General features: G+C 33.1%; 2 protein-coding genes and 1 non-coding gene across 3 annotated transcripts; 2 read left to right on the forward strand and 1 right to left on the reverse strand.

Moving 5' to 3' along the window:
* The first annotated feature begins 5,026 nt into the window (after positions 1–5,026).
* Positions 5,027–7,558, forward strand: LOC115456045 (geminin). Its single transcript, XM_030184906.2, has 5 exons — positions 5,027–5,212; positions 5,279–5,400; positions 5,852–5,992; positions 6,306–6,432; positions 7,162–7,558. The coding sequence occupies exons 1-5, from the start codon at positions 5,192–5,194 to the stop codon at positions 7,273–7,275; spliced, it is 525 nt and encodes a 174-aa protein (XP_030040766.1). The 5' UTR covers positions 5,027–5,191; the 3' UTR covers positions 7,276–7,558.
* Positions 7,559–10,185: 2,627 nt separating this feature from the next.
* LOC115440102 lies at positions 10,186–12,478 on the reverse strand. Its single transcript, XR_005112336.1, has 4 exons — positions 12,254–12,478; positions 11,898–12,174; positions 10,780–11,314; positions 10,186–10,558 (listed from the first exon to the last, which is right to left on the reverse strand). It is a non-coding gene; the product is annotated as an uncharacterized LOC115440102 (transcript).
* Positions 12,479–12,782: 304 nt separating this feature from the next.
* On the forward strand, positions 12,783–20,415 carry LOC115456059 (probable ATP-dependent DNA helicase HFM1). The gene is made up of 8 exons (XM_037438477.1): positions 12,783–12,793; positions 12,879–13,063; positions 15,039–15,168; positions 15,613–15,784; positions 18,165–18,299; positions 19,051–19,171; positions 19,597–19,670; positions 20,302–20,415. The coding sequence occupies exons 1-8, from the start codon at positions 12,783–12,785 to the stop codon at positions 20,413–20,415; spliced, it is 942 nt and encodes a 313-aa protein (XP_037294374.1).
* The last annotated feature ends 1,035 nt before the right edge of the window (positions 20,416–21,450 follow it).

Consider the following 21,450-nt stretch of genomic DNA (forward strand, 5'->3'; position numbering starts at 1 on the left):
CATTTTGAAATGTTAATTTTACGCTGAAGCTGTTGTCCATGAAGGATACATCAGTAAAAGAATCACACTTGGACTTGATAATTTATCTATTTTAAACTCAAATCAAAGTCGTTTGCCCTTATGGTAATTTTAAAGGATCTTTTAGTAAGGGACCGTAAACACTGTAGTCACAAGAAATCAATCTTATGAGACTGCTAATCATTTTTGTAGATACATATTCTATTTTTAGATGGGACAGCAAGGGCAGCACCTTTTACCATTTAAATATGAACGTGAAGATAAAAAAATATCTGTATAAATAATAATAAACAATACGTGAACAAAAAGCGGCGTTGGCCTAGTTGATTGTGGAACGGACTGCCAAGAACAGAAATGTCCGCAGGTTCAAATCAAAGGCACACACCTCTGACTTCTCTAAAAATATTATGTGTATATTCTTTGTGAATTATCGCTTGCTTCAACGGTGAAGGAAAACATCGTGAGGAAACCTACAAACCTGGAAATTCTCTAGAGGAATTTTCAAGGTTGTGTATATACTACTACGTTGTGACTATAGGTTATATATCATCACGCTATGATCAAAAGAGCGGAGCAGTAATGAAAACTGTAGCAAAAGGGAACTTTATAACTTTTGAGAGATTTAAACGAAAACTATATCACGCGGGCGGAGCCGCGGGCAAAAGCTAGTTTACAATAAATAAAATCGCTACACCCGTTCAATGAATTAAATAAATTGTTAAGTAAAAGTGTGAAATCTACTAACTGACGACATTCTGCTGGAATTCTGCTCTTGCCGTTAAATGTTCAGCCGCAACAGCTCATAAACGGGGTTGTTATTTGTCCTTTAACGCGTATTATGTCATGTTACCAGTATTTTCCTTTCCGTAAATATACAGCTTTAGTTACATCTTTCTTTAACCAACTCTGTTATGGGACCGACATTAACGGGTGCCTGGTCGCATGTTGTGTTGATTACGTTAAGCCCAGCATCAATGGCATCTTCCAAGACAGTTCGTATTAATATTTTTAGCTCTATCTTATTAAGTCCATTTGTGAAATAATATGCTATTGGCTGATTAAAATATTTTTTATGCCTTTTATTATAAAACCAAAGCGTAGTTAGAAAAGAGCATTTTTAATGTGAAGCAAACTCTTGTATCTTTGTATGGATCATATGACACAGACAAAAGACCAAAGCAAAAACAATCTTTTTCCTTTATTTCCAACAGTGGAAAATTATAGGATTTATTCCTGCGATTATATTAATTTGGCTTTTACAGTTCTTGATGATGGTAGAGTAAAATACTTGCATAAAAGTTTGTAATATTTAGGACGTTTTTTGAATAAAGACAATGACAATTTTTTTCCTCTGGTGAAAATCGTCTTCCCTTCGCTTTCGTAAATGTTTTATATTTTTGGAATAAACCAATTTGAGTATTGTATACCGCGTGTCTTCGGGACCTACTTGTAAGGCAGTAGATATGGTCCGAAAATACTTTAGTAATATCTGAAAAATAAAACATTAATGAATATTACTGTTCGAGCAAGGAAAAGTAACTTGTTGAGTAGGACATATAAGAAGCGGTACATTTGTCCCGTACATAACGTCAAAAAGGAAGAGTGGCTCAAAATTATATATTGTACTACTTTAAACTTTATGTCGCGGCAGTCGCGTTACTCATTCTCCGTGGTTAACTATAGGACGAGGACAGAGAGGTAGACAATTACAATAGGACGTTATTTTACAATGAACATTATGGTACTGCGTTTCGAGTCGCGAGTCAGAGGAAAGTATTTTGAGTGTTATCATTACAAAATACTGTAAGGCGCACATTAAAGCGCCTCGCCTCAGTACGCCTCGCCTAATTTGAAGTAGGACATTGTACCGGCTCAATGTTAAAATGAGGCTACTCTTACAAACTCTTTTTCATGTCATGTCCTACCCAATTCTAATTAGTAACTATACGTTATCAAATATAGGATGATAATTTTGACAGCTCCTTCAAAAGAAGTTTCGTATTTTTTCGGTAAAATTTACTACAGGTAATATCATATTTTATTTTGAAGTGCCACTCATTATCATAATGAACAATCACGGACTATCGCAAATCGCCATTGAAATAAAATAAATCGATAATATAAAATTTGCATTTAGATTTAATTATATTATTTTTGCAAATATTCGAGTTGTTTGTAATTTATCACATTTATTGGTAAAAATCTATAATTAATATATCTAATGTTTTCACGATTTAAATAGTTAACACAATGATAACTGCAAGTGGTGTAGGGTTTAAAAAAAACATAAATGGAAATGGCTTACCAATAATAAATAGATAATTCAATAAAAAAATATTTATATCATCTGAACATACCAAATAATTATGCAACTATCGATATCAAGTTTTATAAAAATGGTAATCGATAATCGAATACGTTCAATAACGATTATACCTTAGCCTCATCATTAGTGTGATTTGTCAAAATTAACATCCTAAATTTTAAAAGTTTTAGTAAACATTTTCACAACTTTAAGTAAGATATGTATATAGCATTACCGGTGAGATATGTGCTTCTTTCGGCCATTAAATCCATGTTTTCATGAAATGAATATCCGGTGTATAATGTTCTGTAACATAATTCGATATGAGAGACATGAACGGACAGAAAAGTGAAAGCCGAGATCTTTAGAAAGATTTTCTCGTAGTGTCACGCACGTTAAAAGCCCTTCCCGCTAGAAAAATGCCTAAATAACAGTATCGATGCATAGCACTGTCTATTTTATATTCAGATTCACAATTAAAATACTATCCAGGGGATAAAAGCACCCAGCCTATCTTATATTATTGCAACTTTGTCCGTGTGCCAAATTCGCTTAGCACACATATATTATACACACATTATAAAAAATTAAATAAAATTATATTAGTAAGCACTCAGGCTGCTGTTGTGCTGTCGCCTGTACTTTTAGTCCCAAGTTATATACTTTTTTAATACGGTGGCATGTAACCACGGCAATATCCCTTTTTTAGTTACTTTTTCAATTAACAAAGCTAATAGAAATGTTTCCTCATCTGAATTCACTCTATTACTAACTGTCCAAAATGCGTAGCCAACTGTGAGCCGCTGCGTGAACGCTACGCACCCACGGCTTGTTCGCTGCACGCCCGCCGCGAATTTACAGCGAATTCATGATGCATTTGATATATCAGTGTGATATATCGTATGCCGTCAGTGTGATATATTTAAGGGTACAACATCTAGTCTAAGCACTGGAGATATATAATATATAAGTATCTGAATCAGTTCAACCTGTAAATTTCTTGGCGCAACATGTGGAAAACATCTTACCTAGATTCAAAGTGGGAAATGTAGTTCTACATAAAGCACCAATATATAATTTATAACAGCTCTCAAAGTGCTTATGTATATATGTACCGCAAGTTTTTATGTATATTCTTGTCCTCTGTTAAGACTTTGTCGAGAACTTTAATTCAAACTTGAAACCTTTGTCCTGCCAGGATTTCCACCTATAACTAGTTGCTTTAGGGACATAATGTAATGGTCCTGAAAAATAATACAATAATTTATTAAAATATAATAAATAATAAATGATGCCATGTATTTATAACACAATACAAATGCAAGGAATTAGTCCATTAGAGATAGCTCTGAAATTTGTTTATTCAATAGTCAAACCAAAATAAGTATATTAAACCAAGATGACGTAATAACGACAATCTTGTCTACCAACAGATTTTTCATAGTTTAAAATCAAAAGTGAATATCGCATAATTTTAAGGTATGCAGATTCCCACACGTATTTTAAAAAGACTATTTAAATGAGCAGATTTCACACGCGGTGACTGAGTAAATATTATGTACACGATTTTAATGAGTACTATCGATATTATTTTTATAATAAATATAAATGTCATTTACCATCAATCGCACAACCAAGATAACATGAGACATTTTGTCCAAATATTTTATCAGTTCCTTATCGCGTGCAAAACAAATAACAAAGCCCGGGGGTGAATTAGTAAGAAGGCAGCGGTGGTCCGTTTGAATAAGCAAAGTTCTTTCATTATTGAGGAAATCGTAATCGAACTTATCGCACACAAACTGCAATGGGAAATTTGAAAATTTTCAACCGGAATTCAAATTACGGAAACAAGGCGATATTGCCACTTAATGCAATAAATATTTTAACATGCTTATGAGAAAATAGATATGTAATTTATTGGAAACTAGAATAAAATTTAAAAAGTATGCGTTGTTTTGTTTATAATTGTATTAATAAAATGGAAAAATTAAATTAAGCTTCGGTTGTCATGTTACAACAAAAGGAGAACTTTAATATTTTACCATTTAACAACAATCATCAGATATTGTGGCAACTCGTTTGAAATTGTGTCAGACGACTTGCCACAATCTCTGTGTGTCAGTCAATTTTATCGTATTTCGTTCGGAATTTTCAGTAATGCATATTTTTTAATTAATTAAAATAGCCTCTGACATTTGTTTTTATGTTTTTACTTATCTAATTTAATTACGTACATAATTATTTTATAAATAGGGATAAAAGGCATGATTAGTGTTTTGAAAACTTATTCTCCAGTGTCATCTAACTGAAAGTATCTTACAACAAAATTAATTTGAGGTTAGACCAAAAACAAATAGAGTGACTGTTTGAGAGTGACATACCCCTGGCCCATCAGCTGCTAGACGTCAATAACATGACATTTCCTTATGACTTCTGCACAGGTAACTATAAATATTAACACATACAACATAGGTAATATCAAAGGCGCAGCTAAGAACGAATGAATGATCATAATATTGGTAGTTTGCAACTTCAATTACAGCGGAAAATATTTTATTCTTGTGACAAGTAATATAATTTACAACTCTGAAAAGACATTGGACCACTAGTATAATATTTGTAAATTATTGTTTTAGGTCGTTATTTATAATTAACACTTACTTATAACGAGTATGCAACACCAAAAAAGTTAGCAACACTGATAGTTAATAATGGCGGGAAGATGCTAACAAATGTCATTTTGTCTCTTGTTTAGCCCAACAGAACGGGGGAATTGTTTTCGTTTTATTCATGAAATTGTACCCAAATCTGAATTATAAATACACATAGTTGACTTTTAGTTTACCAGATACGCACGTCTTCATCATGAGCGACCAAGAGCCACAGGTAAGTATCAAATATTGATTTATTTATATTTGGGGTTACATTAATCTAACACTTATATTATTTTAGGAGGTAACGAAAATCACCAGGAAGTCGTTGAGAACATTACAACGCACGGCTGCAGATAGAGAAAATTTAGTGGGTAGACCGATAAAAAGTTTAAAACATCAACTCTCGCAAGAAAGTCCTTTGTAAGTAAACCCTAACAGAGCAACAGACTCAGTTTCTTATTAGCTATGCAAGTGAGTGTAAAAGTAATTATATTGCTTAATAATCCAATTGTTAAAACATAGTTTTGTAAATTCTCAAAATATTGTCTCGAACAAGCATGAATTAGCCACTTTTACATGTTCGTTTTATCAAACCATCAACCTTTACCCAACCAAATACACAGAATAACATATAATAGGAGCAATAAAGGCGATTGTATTGCCATATTAGGTTCACATTTAAGTTATGCTAAGATACTTTATAAATTAGCTTAAAGCAAGGTTAAGTAATAAGTGCATTTAATAGTTATATTATTAAAGGGTCATTATCTAATTAATGATAAATCTTATAATTAAATAGAAAAAAACCTTTACTACATAATTTCACTAATGACCATGTAGATCTAAATTAGTTAATTAAATGTATTTCCAGAGACATAGGAGAGGTGAAGCGTAAGAATCTGTCAACGAAGGAGACACAGGCAAACCTGGATACACAGATCTCCGAGGATGACCTCACCAACCCTGATGGTGCATCTGAAAAATATTGGCAAATATTAGCTGAGAAGCGCCAGTAAGTGAATTTGAAACATTCTGTGTGGTTAGTACTTGACAATGTCAAAAAGTTGGAGAGGCTATCTGAGTATTTATCTATACTTTATACACCCTTGGTGTAATCTTTTAATTAATCTTGTATTGCATACAGCACTTTTAATATAATACTCTTAAATTACTGAACATAAATTATTTCTCCAATGACTGTAGGTTACAACAAACCATTTGTGTTTTTTGATACTTTTACTAAAGCAACAGTTAACTGTATCTATTTTTATTGTGTAGTATGTTTACAATAACCACAAATATTTTTTATACATTTATTATTATAGAATTGCTTTACAAGATGCTTTGGAAGAAAATGAAAAATTGAGAAAAATAATTGAAGACCTAAAGGAGGAGAATGCTCAGTACAAACAAATGTTGGATGAAGCCAACAGTTTTGTTGAAGTTATAAAGGTAAGTATTTCATTTATAAAGTAAAGTAGCATAGTAACTAGGGGTTAAAATAACTAAACTTATAGTGGTCTCTTATATGCAATAACCCAGCTATGTAAAGAAGGTATATACCAACATAATATCTGGTTTCTCCAATAAACACTTATCATCAAGCAATTGACTAGCTTATTTGACTCACTTTGATAATACATTGTATTACTACCATTGTGCTGGGTCAGTAATATGTAAACTAGGTAAGTAGGCCAATTCCTCAGGTTTACAAGTGCAATAGAATACCAGTGTTTTATAATTCTACAATGACATTGAATTTTTTAATGATCTTGGAAGGTTGTAATGGTTACAAAGTCCTAAAGAATGACAAAGTTCAAGAATGTTTTAGTTCTACAATCCCCAAATATTTTCATCATGGCATATATATTCGTAAATCATAATATATTTTTCCTGGTGAATTAATTTAATGAACCTATGGATATAATTTACCACAATTTTAAATAAACTATCCCAATCGCTTTTTCAATCCATCTCAAAAATGGTACAATCGGAACAAAGTTTTTTAACATTCTTAGAAATTACTTATTTTGATTGTTTAATTTTCAAGATCAAATCAAAGATTAAGAGTGGGATTGTTTATTGAAAATTGTGGTTAACAAGTAGCAACCATCACTCTATACCACAGTTACTGAGAAGATGAGTTTAGCAATTATTTTCAAATAGAACTTTTATTTTTAGGAGGAACTAGCCAACAACTCCAATAATGACACGGGCATTGACGTAAACGACGTCAGCACAGCTGATGAAACTGCAGACGATGATGCTATAGCATCCAAAAAAAATGAAGACTAAGTTCAAAATTTTCTTAAAATTTAGAAGATTGTCTCCAAAGCTGTGCCTTCAAGTATTTGTGGTTTTTTCATAAATTGTAATATCAACTTCTTTGTTTAAACTTTATTTTATCATCCTTTTTAGATTAGAACAATCAGAAAATCCAAATTAAAATACTATTTCAAGTATAAACTAAACTGCCTCTTGCGAGCCAAAATAATTACTTAATATATTATTATAAAGATACAAATTATGTTATAGGAAGTAATTTAAGTTCTACATTAAAATAAAAGATAAAAATAGCCTTTGTGTATTTATTTAAATGCTGATAATGTCAGGTACACACACATTTTTTATCAAAAACATTTTACAAACCCAATAATTACAATTTACTTGAGTTGCTCATGGCAAGATAAGGAATACAAAAGATTTGATGTTTCAATAAAAATATCAAAAATAACACCGGTCTACAGTATTTTTGCATGTGGAACATGTTTACCTAATTTTACTGCTTTTATAGCTATAAATAAGAACAAGTAATTTTATATTTAATTCGTTTGTGGAAAAAAATGCAAAGAACCAACTAAATGAAAATATATAAAATTTTGTTCAACATGATTCATTAAAGCATAACAAATAAAATTTATGAGTTGTCTTACATCTTAGCATTCTTTGTTCAAAAATCAATAGTTTTTAAAGCCCGAACGAGACGGGTTTTTCAATCTCGGCCGAGACCGAGAATAAAATAAAATCTCGGCCGAGACCGAGAATAAAATAAAATCTCTGCCGAGACCGAGAATAAAATAAAATCTCGGCCGAGACCGAGAATAAAATAAAATCTCGGCCGAGAACAGACAAATCGTGAATAAACTATAAAAATGATTTTAACTGTTCAATACTGTACTGTTTTATAAAAAATACATAAAAAAGCAATTTTTCGGCATTCCTTCAGAATGTCTCCTTTCATCGTACAACTGTTCAGCTAAACAGCTGTTCACTTGCTACACTAGTAGGCGGCGCATATAGAAACTTATTTGCTGCAGACCTAATCACCTTATAATGTGACGAATACCAATACTCAATAATATTGGCGTTTCTTAACATCCTCGGCTAACCCTAAACAAAATAACACACACATAAAATCATAATCACCTATCAATCTGTAAACCATTGCCCGCTTACCATTCCAACTACGTAATGATCTTGATTTTCACCCAACCACTAACCAGTGATCAATTAACAAGTAATAACTCAGCAAAACAATACATTAAAGTGCTTACATTTATACAATTTATAACATGTATTAAATATTGGGTCCCACTGCTGGGAACAGTTCTCCTCTACTACTGAGAGGGTTTAGGCATTCACCAAGCTGACATAGTGCGGGTTTGTTACTTTTATTAATTACAAAATTTAAACTAACTTCTAATTAACAATAATGACTAAAAACCACTGAACGAACGGCGCGAAGGCGGCCGCAGTTCACCAACTGGGACTCCCAAGTTCCAACCAATCACAACACAGGCAGCCTACTCACTCACTCACACCGAGGGATGAAAATGGCCACGCGTTAATTCGAACCCCATTCCGTACCGTACAAAATTACATCTCGGTCATAGCCGAGAATCTCGGCGGTTTTTAGCCGAGAACCGAGACAAACTTCTCGGTTGGATTTGTAGCCGAGAATGCTGAGACCGAGACCGAAATCTCGGTCGAGCCTTAATAGTTTTGCTTGTCCTGTCATGTTAAAGAGAAGTTTCTTTTGTCAACCCCTAATTATAATCCCCTACCATGTTTTCAGTGTGCTGGCCTTGGTAATGTTTCTCAAATTCCATTATAACTTGATGGACATTCCCCTTGTTTTCCGAATAAGCTCCCATATTATCCGTAAATTTATAAATAAATAAATGAAAAATTATTGCATACATTTTCGTCATATTAAATTTTAAAGGCCGAAATATCCATGATTATTAATTATTTTTACGTTTTTCTTTCAACTGCGAGAACTAATCACTAACTAGACGTGAATTTAAATTCTTTACTTGCCAATACTTGTTTAGTTACCCAGATTAAAGGTGAAACAAAATGTATGAAAATGGACCTTGAGGTATCGCCTTAAATTTTAACGAGACAAAGGGGTGAAGGCTAAACAATTCTACAAATAAATTAAGGGCGAAAATAAAAAATGGCCAAATCACAAACTTTTGCCAATCGCACTTTTTATATTTTTGCTTACACAATCATAAAATTATATTTATAAGTAAATCCCATGCGCAAGATTTTTTTTTTTTTTACCTGTGTAATTCATAATGATTACTTATATTTACGCCAATGTAATAGTGAAATAAAACTATTTTACTGATTTTATTACGGTTTTTATATTATAATTTTTCCTGACGTTTCGAAGACTACAGTTTTCGGTTACGGAGCGGAGTAAGATGTTGTTCATCCAAAAATCGTTACAATATCGACCTACATTTTATAAAAATACATGTTTTTAATTTTGCTGTTGACTGTCCAATCTACGAAGAGCTCACAGTGCCTTGAACCAGTCTTTGTTCTCTTATTTTAAATGTAGAACAGGATCCCAGGCTTGTTCAAGCACTCACAAAATAGTTTTATTACTGTGTAATAAAAATTTTATGTTTACCTCAAACATTATACCCGTCATGACTTGTCAAAATTTTATTTTCAAATATGTACAGGTAGCTGAATGTTTGCCGCCAAACATTGACAGCTACGCGTGTGACGGAAAAATAACCTTATTATGTAGTATATAAGGTTATAATCCCGTGACACACGCAAATGTCATGTAGCTGTCTTGGCTCGCCGGCGAGCCACGAGAGACCAAGAGTTAAATGCCTTATTCATAAAATAATTGTTTTGTTTTGTTCACTTTATAACTTAGGTTGATTAATAAAGACAACTCAAAATAGTTAAGAATTTATGAATATGGCATGATAAAATTATAAAACAGATTATTTGTATTGAGTACACATCAAGAATTGTCTTTCCTTAAGAAAACTTGAAATTGTTCATCAAAATTAGTCTCATATGTCCAAGGCAGTAAATCTGGGTACATGGTAATTCTAGCGAATAGATCCACATTAGCATTCTGGGGCAGAACACTCCTTACTTTTGTGTTTAAACATCCAGTCACATGTATGTAGTGATTGACAATGAGATTGTAGATAAAATTCACATATTTGTGGTCCAAGTTTTCTGATGTATTTGGTACGTTACTACTATTGGATGTTATCTGTTGTAGATACCCCGGTGTTATTATGGGAACTATAAAATCAGCCTGTAAAAATATTTATATTAAGTTTAGCAGTTTCATATCTTTATTTCTATTAATCAGTTTGAGGAAAATGTTGATAAAATGACATTGTTAGATGACTTTTAATGCCTTTGGCAGCTCTCAAGATAATTTCAATTATATAACAAATAACCCAGTTGTTTAATGAAACAGAGGTCTATAAAAAATATAATGTCTGATAAGTAATATGTGACTAAAAAACTTACCTTTTCAAAATATTCCCTAATGAACTTCTCTGGGTTTTTATATATATCCTCCCTCCTGTTATTAAGTGTTACTACTTTTACTCCAGTTATTTCAGACCAGTTGGATACATATTCTTGAATATTAATAGCTGTTGGCAAACCGTCTTGAGCATATGTTAAAAATAATATTGGACTATCATTGATGACGGTAACATTTTTGTTTTCGCGATGGTTGTAGTTGTGGTTTTGGCTTATTAGGGTCTTTATCCTTAGAAACTATACTCTTATTTAAAGCTGGTGGTAAATCATTAGAAAGACATTTTAATGTGACAATTTCTTTGTGTCCACTCATTTTGTCATTGCTCTGGTACCCACTGTCATCCTTGTTGAAATACTGGGCCATACTACACAATGGATCCTCAATCGATTTGAGTATGTCATATCTCTTCATTTTTACAAAAGCATCAACAACTTTATCTAATGTGGCCTTTTCGTTTTGTTTGAAAACTTTGAGCACCATGTCGACAGGATCATCTCTGACAGAATTCATTATATACTGAAAATAAAAAGTTATGGTGTTATTTTTTAAATAACTCATTTTAATGTTAATTACTATAAAATGAAGAACAATACACATATTTTGTCACATATAAACATACTTACCAACATTGCAACCTATAAAATTATTCAAAACAATAATACTTTAAATTACATTATTTGTGCAGTCTTTGTATTTCTGTGCCAAGTTTTTCATGGTTAGAAAACATTCCCAAAATGAAAAAAAAATGACATAGGCTATATTAAAAAAACAATTTAAATTTAAAACTATTGATACATATAAAACAAATAAAAATATTTAATATAGCATTCTACTTTTATCTTATATATATTAGCAGCTTTTAATCACATCTTCACCCATATGAAAGTTTTATTAGAATAAAAAATAACCTGTGACCTTCCCAGGCTCTCAAACAATCTCTAAGACATATATATATATATATATATATATCTTAGAGATGAAAATTACTTCGAGGGCTTTTAAAGCTTAGCAAATAAATAAAAATTGTCCATACAGATAAACTTTAAATTATTTTATACATTTCACCTAAGTTGGATGTAAAAGTTAGTGCACTACATACATCTAAGTCATCCTGTGTAACACCCAGCAATCGTCCGAGGTCTCTCCAACAGTTTGGTGTTCCTCCAACTTTTTTTACCAACGTCTTCCAAGCTTCATAACAGGCTGCACCAATTTTGGACTTGGCGTGCCTATAGTACAATAATTCGGTGTGAAGGTAGCAAACTTTTTTGCTCAACGTATTTAGTTTAGATATTTCAGCTGCCCTCTCTTCTCTCAAAATTTCCTCTAACGCTAATGTATCTACACTTATAGTATCATATTCATTTAAAACTTCCCTGTAAGAAAAATTAAAATAAGTATTACGCAGTGAATTAATATTTAAAACTGTGATAAAATTATATTTATAAGACTTACATGTTTTTTTCGCCTATATTAGTTGTTTGAATAAATACATTTGCAAATCAGAACGTGTTTTCTAAAGTAAATATGTACAAGGAAAACGGATTACAAAATTCATTGATTTCCTCGTAATCGGAATGATGACAATAAATATGACAAATGTGTACCAGGCACCAGCTGATCATTTATTTTTAATCACAGTTAATTTTACTCTGTGGTGCGAATCAACCACAGACTACAGTTACACAGATAAAACGAAAGTATCAATGAGTCAAGTTTTTAAGAGGCAAATAAAATATTACATATTATTTGTAATAAAAATGTAAGCTCTGAGAGAAAAGTTGTATTTTTAATAAATATTACCGATTTAGCAAAAGCTTACTAAAATTTTATATATTTAATTTTTGGCAAGATTTTGACTTTCGAACGCACACTCGTAATTCAAAAAATTTTATTCCATTTAGGTTCGCGGGAAAATATTTAACACGTTTTATGCGAACTTTAGCTAAGAGCAGCGATTATATTTTAATGAATGCATGTTAAAATGGACAATTTGTAAGTGTTTACCATGTAAAAAATATATTTTTTGTGTATAAGGTACATGTAAGTACTTTATATCCTTTCATGTATTTTATTGCAGAAGTAGCTTCACAGATATTTTAGGTGATGAAATAGAAAATTCGCAACCAATTTCCTTGCCTTCTTCAACCTCATCCCTTGAAACAAAAGGAAATCTTACATCGTCAAATAATAATGCTAATGTAAATAACCGTCCAACAAAGGGGACAGGTCAATACGGAGAATTTAGAAGTATTGAAGAAATTGGTGAGTAATAATAATAATATCAGCCCTGTATTATATACTTGCCCACTGCTGAGCACGGGCCTCCTCTACTACTGAGAGGGATTAGGCCTTAGTCCACCACGCTGGCCTAGTGCGGATTGGTAGACTTCACACACCTTCGAAATTCCTATAGAGAACTTCTCAGATGTGCAGGTTTCCTCACGATGTTTTCCTTCACCGTTAAAGCCAACCCAACTAGGCTATCGCCGCTTGGTGAGTGCTGGAACCAAAATTATTCTGACTCTGCTAAGTGCTATATTTTACATTTGATAGTATGTGTATACCCTTTATTAGCCATAAATACTAAATAAGTATGTTTAGAAATTACTTTCTCCGCGAAACCAAAATGAAATATGTTTACAATTTCATTCGATTTCAGCCTCCGACTTTTTTTTTGCAAGACATTATGGTAACACTTAAGTGATTTATCGCTCTCCCCTTGTCTCATTTGGCAAGAATTTGGGTTATACGATCAGTGTTCAGTTTTATCCAGTTTCTACATATCCGCATATTATCGTGGAACTGTGAGCATCTATCTCTTGCCTAACCAAAAAAACTTTCTTTCTCCGTAGATTCTAAATATCGTAACATATTCTCGCATACATTCTTCAATGTTGTGCAGTCACGAGTTATTGATGATGCATTGTACTCAGGTAAATACTTAAATTCTTATGAATAACATAAGTAACCTTCGTGGGTTCAAATATGAATCGTAAGGGTCGATAGGGATAGAAGGACCAAATTCAAACTATATCAACACATTGCAATACATAAACAAAGCCTTTGATTAAGACTATGTATAATTTATCAAAGGACAAAGCATTCAAAAATGATAAAATATGAAAGAGAATACTATTCGTCATCAATCGGCTACTTCGTTAGCATACACGCAATACATGACGCAATTCTAGTGACTTACAGACTTGTGATGGGCTATGGGCTAAAACTTTATATAAAGTAATATTCTCTCATATAGTCAGATAAAGTCACAAGACGCCCTTTTCCCTGAACTGCTACGTAGAGATGCACTCGGGGCATCCATTATTCGCTATGGGTTTCATCTTCATCCCATGATGTGGTAGGGAGGCTATCACCATATTGGGCACAAAAATCAGACACCAGACTAAACATAAATACCCAATATCACTTTTCCCGACACGATATTCGAACTTCACAGCGGTGTCATATGTTAAATTGTGGCTGTATGAATTAGAACATCACTAGTAGTAATGTCACATCACTATAGACGCCATGAAAACGTGTAAAGTAAACAGTGATAAAATAAATATCTAAAATAAAAAACAGGGAGTTTACTTACTTTGTCTGCGATATATAAATATAAATTAAAATACACGCCAACATCATACGCAATACAACTGCGCCATCGAAGCAATTTAAAAAGATAGAGTCAGATAATGATATAGATATTATCAAAACATACATTTCAGATAAATCGATGGTAATATGCGCGCCCACTGGTTCTGGAAAAACCGTTATATTTGAAATGGCAATCGTGCAACTGTTGATGTCGTTAGACGATATGAAATACACCGGAGATTTTAAAATTATTTACAGTTAAGTAGATATTTTATACCTTCGAGTTTCAGACATTTCTTATTTTTTGTAGCTGTCAGATGCAGGTATAGGAAAGAGAAGTGAGATCAACTGCTGCATTTTTCCGTCCGAGTTCATAACAATCTCATTAAACCGTAGCTTAAGTATTTCATTTTAAAAGATAGATAAACTTTGACTTTTCCACGTAAACTAAACAGAAGTTTCCCACTGATATCAACCTTTAACCTTGTCTCCTCTGGGCGATAATATAATAGTATTACTAGAAGATTTTTAATTTTAACATTGGAGATTACCTATCCATCTTTCCAATACATTCCATTTACGATTCCAAACATGTTTCGACGTCTTGATCTAAAATATCTTTGATTTTGTAACTTTGTAGTGGCCCCCGTGAAAGCTCTGTGTACAGAAAGATTATCAGAATGGTATCCGAAATTCACGAAGCTTGGCTTACTATGTATTGAAGTCACAGGCGATACGGATGTCGATTTTTCTCAACTGAAACCGTATAGGTAGAAAACATTTATTTTAAACATTGGTGCTTCATTGAGAATTTGCTATGTTATAAATATAATTTTTCGTGAACACTTTACTAGTACTACTTTTTAGTATAAGGAAAATGCAACGTGATCATTTTTTTAAGTCAGCTCATACGTGTAAATTAGATCTTTATTTAAAATCGTGTAAAGAATCAATATTTTCTCAAATTATAATTAACTAGCGACCCGCCCCGGCTTCGCACGGGTGCAATGCTGACTATTTAATGGATGTTATTATTATAAATATATACTTTCCTCTTGAATGACTATCTATTAAAAAAAAAACGCACCAAAATCCGTTGCATAGTTTTAAAGATTTAAGCACACATAGGGACAGAGAAAGCGACTTTGTTTTATACTATTTAGTGATTACCCAGTCAATTATTTACTACTTTTACTAAATATGACATTTTCAAGAATAATAATAACAACTCCTGAGAAATGGGACATGTTGACGCGGCGGTGGCGCGACCATAAGTCGTTGGTGGAAGTGATTAAATTGTTCCTAATCGATGAGGTCCACATACTGAATGACGAAACCCGAGGACCAGTGCTCGAAGCAGTCGTCAGTAGGATGAAAACTATTGAAGTATGGAAACTAATAATTCATGTAGAAATAAGTGTCATCTCCCACTGTTTTCAAAGAACGATCCCAATCGTTTGTTTCGATCTATCGTGAAAATAGTTCAATTAGAATAAAGTTCTTTTTGACATGCTTAAAAATTAGTTATTTTGATTCTTATACTCTGGATTGGAAGGTTAAAATTAAGATCGTTTATTGAACACGACCGCTAGAACGCAGCCGCTATTCTTTAGGTAGATATGACATGTTACGATGCAAATACATAAATATACACTTATCTACAGGAATAATTAAAGACTCACCCCCTTATTCATAGACGTTATTTATCTAAGGACGGAGCATTGCTGTGATAACAAGTCTGTTTCTCAGCTTTGTTTATCTGAAAGCTTGCTGTTTGTTCACCTTTGTTTATCTGACAGCCAATTAGATTAAAGTTATATCTCAATATTAGCCAATCACAACGGCCCTATGTCTACGCACTGCGAAGGCTGCCATGTCGTCAGCACTGAAAAGCAGACTTATCACAGGTATACTTCGTCCTTAGATAAAAAATGTCTATGAATAAGTGGTAAATGTTATTCAAATTACTGGATATTTAATGTATTACTATGCTTTACAATCAAATATTCTACAAAAATTATCCGTCATTCACACAAAAGTCTTTTTACTTTCCTAAGTAAATTCGTACTCTCAATATTCGTATTTGAAAATTCTTTCTACCTTCGTCTCAAATTGTGCTTGATCATGACCAGATCCGTTTCTCTCTTTAACGTTAACGCTACCACTTAAGTCAATGGATAGAGACCTTTATTTAATTTTTTAATAGAATTTAATAAAATACTTCAATAAACTCAAAAAGAAAACATACATCACGCCTTTATCCCGAAGGGTCAGGAAGAGGTGCAACCAAGGTACTCGCTTTTCCCTATGCATGTTCCATCTCATGATATAGTAAGGAGCGAGTATATCGCCATCTCGGGCACAAATTCCAGACTCTGAACTAATACAGAGCAGATAACGTCAATATCACTGCCCGACCCCGGGTTCGAATCTGGGTACTCGGAGCGGTATACCACGCACGTCAACGACGGGGCAGTCAAAAAAATCTGTTCTTGCATTTTATTAGTCGTCGGTCCAATCATCACACCGTATAGAACAAATACAGAAGCGATGCGAGGGCTTGGTAGAAATGAATGAAGAAGCGCCTAGAATAAGGTTTATAGCTGTCTCGGCGACGGTGAGTAATCCAGAAGATGTCGCGGCTTGGCTAGGCACCGCTGATAGACCCGCTGTATTTTACAAGTAAGTGTAGTTTGCTATTTTACTATTAGTTTCTGTGAAATTATGAAGTAGCAGTGGCGAAACGTTCATACAACCCGATTCCTGGCGGCTTCCCTTTTCGGTTTATTTACTTTTGTCTTTGTATTTGTTTTCCGTTAAATTGGCCTCGATATATTAACAATGGCGTTGTTTTTTGCATCGTATTACCTTTTAAAAAAATTCACCCTTCGCCACTGTTAAGTAGTCTTGGAAATATTGCTAAAAGTTTGTTATTTAGTGTTATAATGGTAATTTTTGTGACAAGAAAATTTTGGTTCTAATCTCAGTAAAAGGTTCTGTGAAATAGATAGTATTCTTATCGATAAGTATCGCTAATGTTTACGAAATGCTGTATGTCTCTCGTAGCGTTTTCTACAGTCTCTATGTAGGCTGCACCTTTCTGCTTCGACAAACTTCTGAAATATTTAACACTTGTTCAAATACAAACTAATAATTTCTTATTCATAGCTTGTTCCGCCCGTTGATTTTAGAGTCATATTTTCACTAAAAAAACACTAATCTAATTTACATTTAGATAATTTAGATTTTTTGCGCTTAGATTCGGTGATGAATGCCGTCCGGTTAAACTAAATCGAATAGTGGAAGGCTACCCGTGTGCTGAAGGCACAAGCATCTTCAAATTCGATATCATTCTAAACTACAAACTGTGGCCTGTTATACAAAAGTATCACGACGGGAAACCGACACTGGTAGGTTTTAGAAATATTGTAGGTATTTTTTTTTCGTTATGTTTTAAACCTGTGCCCTTTTCATAATTTTAAATGTACCATGACCAATATGGATTTATACTCGACTTCCCAGATTTTTAACAAAGGAACAGTTATTGTTCTTTTGCAGCAAATTTTCTATTTCGTGTACAAACTATTTTATAGAAGGCGGCGTCTGTAAATCTATAAACTGCAAATATAATAATTACTGTTACACCATTAATTACTATATATTTGTGAAGACCTAAAGGTTGTTCGAAACCTACTATTAGGACTCACATTTTGATTGCAAAAGTCTTGAAAACAATAGTTCCATAGCAATTTAAACGCAATTTCAGATATTCTGTAACACAAGGAAAAGTGTGTTATTAACCGCAGAGACTCTATCTAAAGAGTTAACTATTAATTTCAATCCAGAACAGAAAGCAAGGCTGGTTGCGTTAGCATCTACAATGAAGAACAAGAAATTGCAGGTACTGCATTCCGTTGCAGAATTGTTTTAGCTTTTAATGTCCCTTTGTTTTGTTAGTAATCGTTGTTGCTTCATTAGTCAGTGTTTATGTTATAATACTAAGTTTAGTTGAAGATTTTAGCTGTGGAATGCTTTTTTTAATTGAACTCACTTAGAAATAACCAACAACCAAACCAACATGTTGATTTCTATTAATCTATCTTGGTTATTTCTAACGGATATGAGCAGTGGAGATCTTTACTTAAAGATCTTACCTTACTTACTGTTAGCAACGTGGTACCAAACAGAACAATTAGTATTTTGCACAAAATTTACCATCAGGTTCCATTCCAGGCCAATGCTTATATTTTGCTAAACTCGAAATAATTGTATTTTGCTAAACTCGCCTATTATTTTATGAGCTTCCTGGTGATTATAATTATTATTGAGTCTATTATTATATATTTTTATGAGTTCAAAATATAATTGGCTTATGTATAATATGAATTCTCGGAAAATCGTTATAATATGATTTTGATGAAAATACATATCTAATATACATTTAGAATTTTTTTGGTAAAATTTAAAACTAATAAATTAGGTAATGTTTCCATTCATGTCTGATAAAAGAGTCCATACAACATGATTCTCAACTTATCTTTACCAACTTGCAAAAAAGGTAAAAATTACGACACTCCTTTTGAACATTTTATCTTCTCCAGTACTGTTTAATATTCATTTTATTGTTTTTTCAACCATTTCTTTATTTTTAGTCCCTCATTATGAGCGGAGTGGGATGCCATCACGCAGGCATGTTGTATGAGGAAAGAATGAACATCGAACAGTCGTTCAGGAATAGGGACTTACCCATATTAATAACAACAACCACATTAGGTATGTCTCCAGAATGTGGCACTTACACTTGACATTTTTTATTTATTTCATATACAAACACTCACGCCTTTTATATCCGAAGTGGTTGGCAGAGGCGCAACAGGTGCACCAAATTTGCGCCGTGCGTATTCTGTCCCATGACGTTATAGGGGGCGAGCCTATCGCCATATCGGGTACAAATTCTAGACTCCAGACTAGAACTGAGTGGAAAATGGCAATATCACTGCCCGACCCGGGGAAGGAACTCAAGACCTCAGTACTGCAGTCGTACCGTAAAACATCACTATTTATTCTATGTTTCCTTTAAAACAGTTTAGTCCGAAATTTAGCTTTATGTTTTATTTAATTTCCAATATTTAACTTATAAGATACTACAGTATGTTGTTTTGATGCGGGATTTTTTTGATTACTATTTTATGTTTAAGCAATGGGCGTCAATTTACCAGCTCATCTCGTGATAATAAAAAATACACAGCAATATGTCAACGGCGCTTACCAGGTATTTTTTAAATTTTCAGCAGTAAATTCTTCTATACCTTCCGTGACAAATTAGTTTATTTAAGTGAAGAAGGAATAATATGTTATTGCTAAGATACATTGACATAATCTTTATTTATACACCTCTAATATACAGGGTCATTTTGACATTGCGTTACTAAATGAAACCACATACTCATCTGCACCTTTGGTGACATTGTGCCGAAAATCTTCCATTAATAACGAATATTTTCATCAAAAATCCTAGTTATAGTTTTCGGATTTTTTGATCGTTTTGTAGTTTCATGCGAATATAGTGTGTGCGTGAGTGTATTTCTGACTGAAAGTATGATGTTGCCGCTGCGACGAATTCTCTTAGAGCAGTAGTAGTGGCATTGTAGCTCGGAAAATTTAAAATACTTTTATTCATATTTATTTTGTTCGAAACTTACACTTTTTTATACTAAATCTACGGCTCAAGTAAATTATTGCGAAGTGTTTTTCCAAGTAGATAAGTATGTGATTCAGTAACGCAATGTCAAAATGTCCTTGTATATCCTATCTTTAGGCCAGCCGATTTGTGTCATCATTTCAAAAAAACTCAAACTCCTAAAGTAACATCCTTTTATATACTGATCGTATACGTCATCCAGGAGTACAGCATAAGCACAGTGCTGCAAATGGTAGGTCGCGCGGGCCGACCGCAGTTCGACACTGAAGCCACCGCCGTCATCATGACACGACTGGCAGACAAGGTCAGGAATTAATGTCATTACTATATTTATTAAGGATGTACAGATTCACGTTACACGATGTAGTTGTAAAGTGTATGATGAATGACTTTAATTTAAAATTCATGGACGAGTTCGGAGGCTCGTTGTAATGGTTTCAAATATTTACTAGTAAAGGAATTTGGTAGAGTTCAGGCGATATGAATGGTTCAAATTTTCATATCTATAAATAAGCCTCCGAATCGAAGAAAATAACAATAAAAAAAGGTTTTAGATGATTACATTGCTTGTGTTTTCATAACCTGTAATTGAAGCGTGTATAACGTAAACATTTTTTTTGAGTGTTTTTTTTCTTTGTTAAAGTTTTTATTTTCCTTTTTTTAATTACAAAATACATCTGATTGAAACTAACACAAAAATAATGGTCAGAATCCTATTTGATTTAGAGAAGTCCCCCTCTGCATATGCAAAATCAACTTTCCTATACCAATGAAACTAAAATGGAACTATTTCGAGGCTATACGAAATCTAACGCAAAACAAATCTTACAACCACGGGGTAGACTTATTTGCTGAATACTCATTGAAAAATTCACGAAGAATAGAATAATTTCCTTTGGAGTCGATTAAAATGATATCTACGAGATCGTTTCAATTTCAAACAACGCAAACGTTGTCTTAACTATTACCGTATACGATAAGTTTCATGTAATGTTAGGTATTTACGCGGCGATAGCCTAGTTGGGTGTGGAACGGACTGCCGAGACGAATGTCCGCAGATTCAAATCCCAAGGGCACACACCTCTGCCTTTTCTAAAATCATGTGTGTATTCTTTGTGAATTTATCGTTCGCTTTAACGGTGAAGGAAAACATCGTGAGGAAACCTGCACATCTGAGAAGTTCTCTATAGGAATTTCGAAAGTGTGTGAAGTCTACCAATCCGCACTAGGCCAGCGTGGTGGACTAAGGCCTAATCCCTCTCAGTAGTAGAGGAGGCCCGTGCTCAGCAGTGGGCAAGTATATAATACAGGGCTGATATTATTATTATTATTAATGTTAGGTATTTAAACA

This window comes from Manduca sexta, chromosome 14, assembly GCF_014839805.1.
Source record: "Manduca sexta isolate Smith_Timp_Sample1 chromosome 14, JHU_Msex_v1.0, whole genome shotgun sequence".
NCBI lineage: Eukaryota > Metazoa > Arthropoda > Insecta > Lepidoptera > Sphingidae > Manduca > Manduca sexta.

Bases quoted from the DNA above. Each gene is read 5' to 3' on its own strand.
- LOC115456045 (XM_030184906.2), top strand. From the start codon at position 5,192: ATGAGCGACCAAGAGCCACAG. The intron at 5,401-5,851 runs GTAAGTAAACCC...ATGTATTTCCAG, and splicing joins CTCTCGCAAGAAAGTCCTTT to AGACATAGGAGAGGTGAAGC. The intron at 5,993-6,305 runs GTAAGTGAATTT...TTATTATTATAG, and splicing joins ATATTAGCTGAGAAGCGCCA to AATTGCTTTACAAGATGCTT.
- LOC115456059 (XM_037438477.1), top strand. The intron at 18,300-19,050 runs GTACTGCATTCC...CTTTATTTTTAG, and splicing joins TGAAGAACAAGAAATTGCAG to TCCCTCATTATGAGCGGAGT. The intron at 19,172-19,596 runs GTATGTCTCCAG...TTTATGTTTAAG, and splicing joins AATAACAACAACCACATTAG to CAATGGGCGTCAATTTACCA.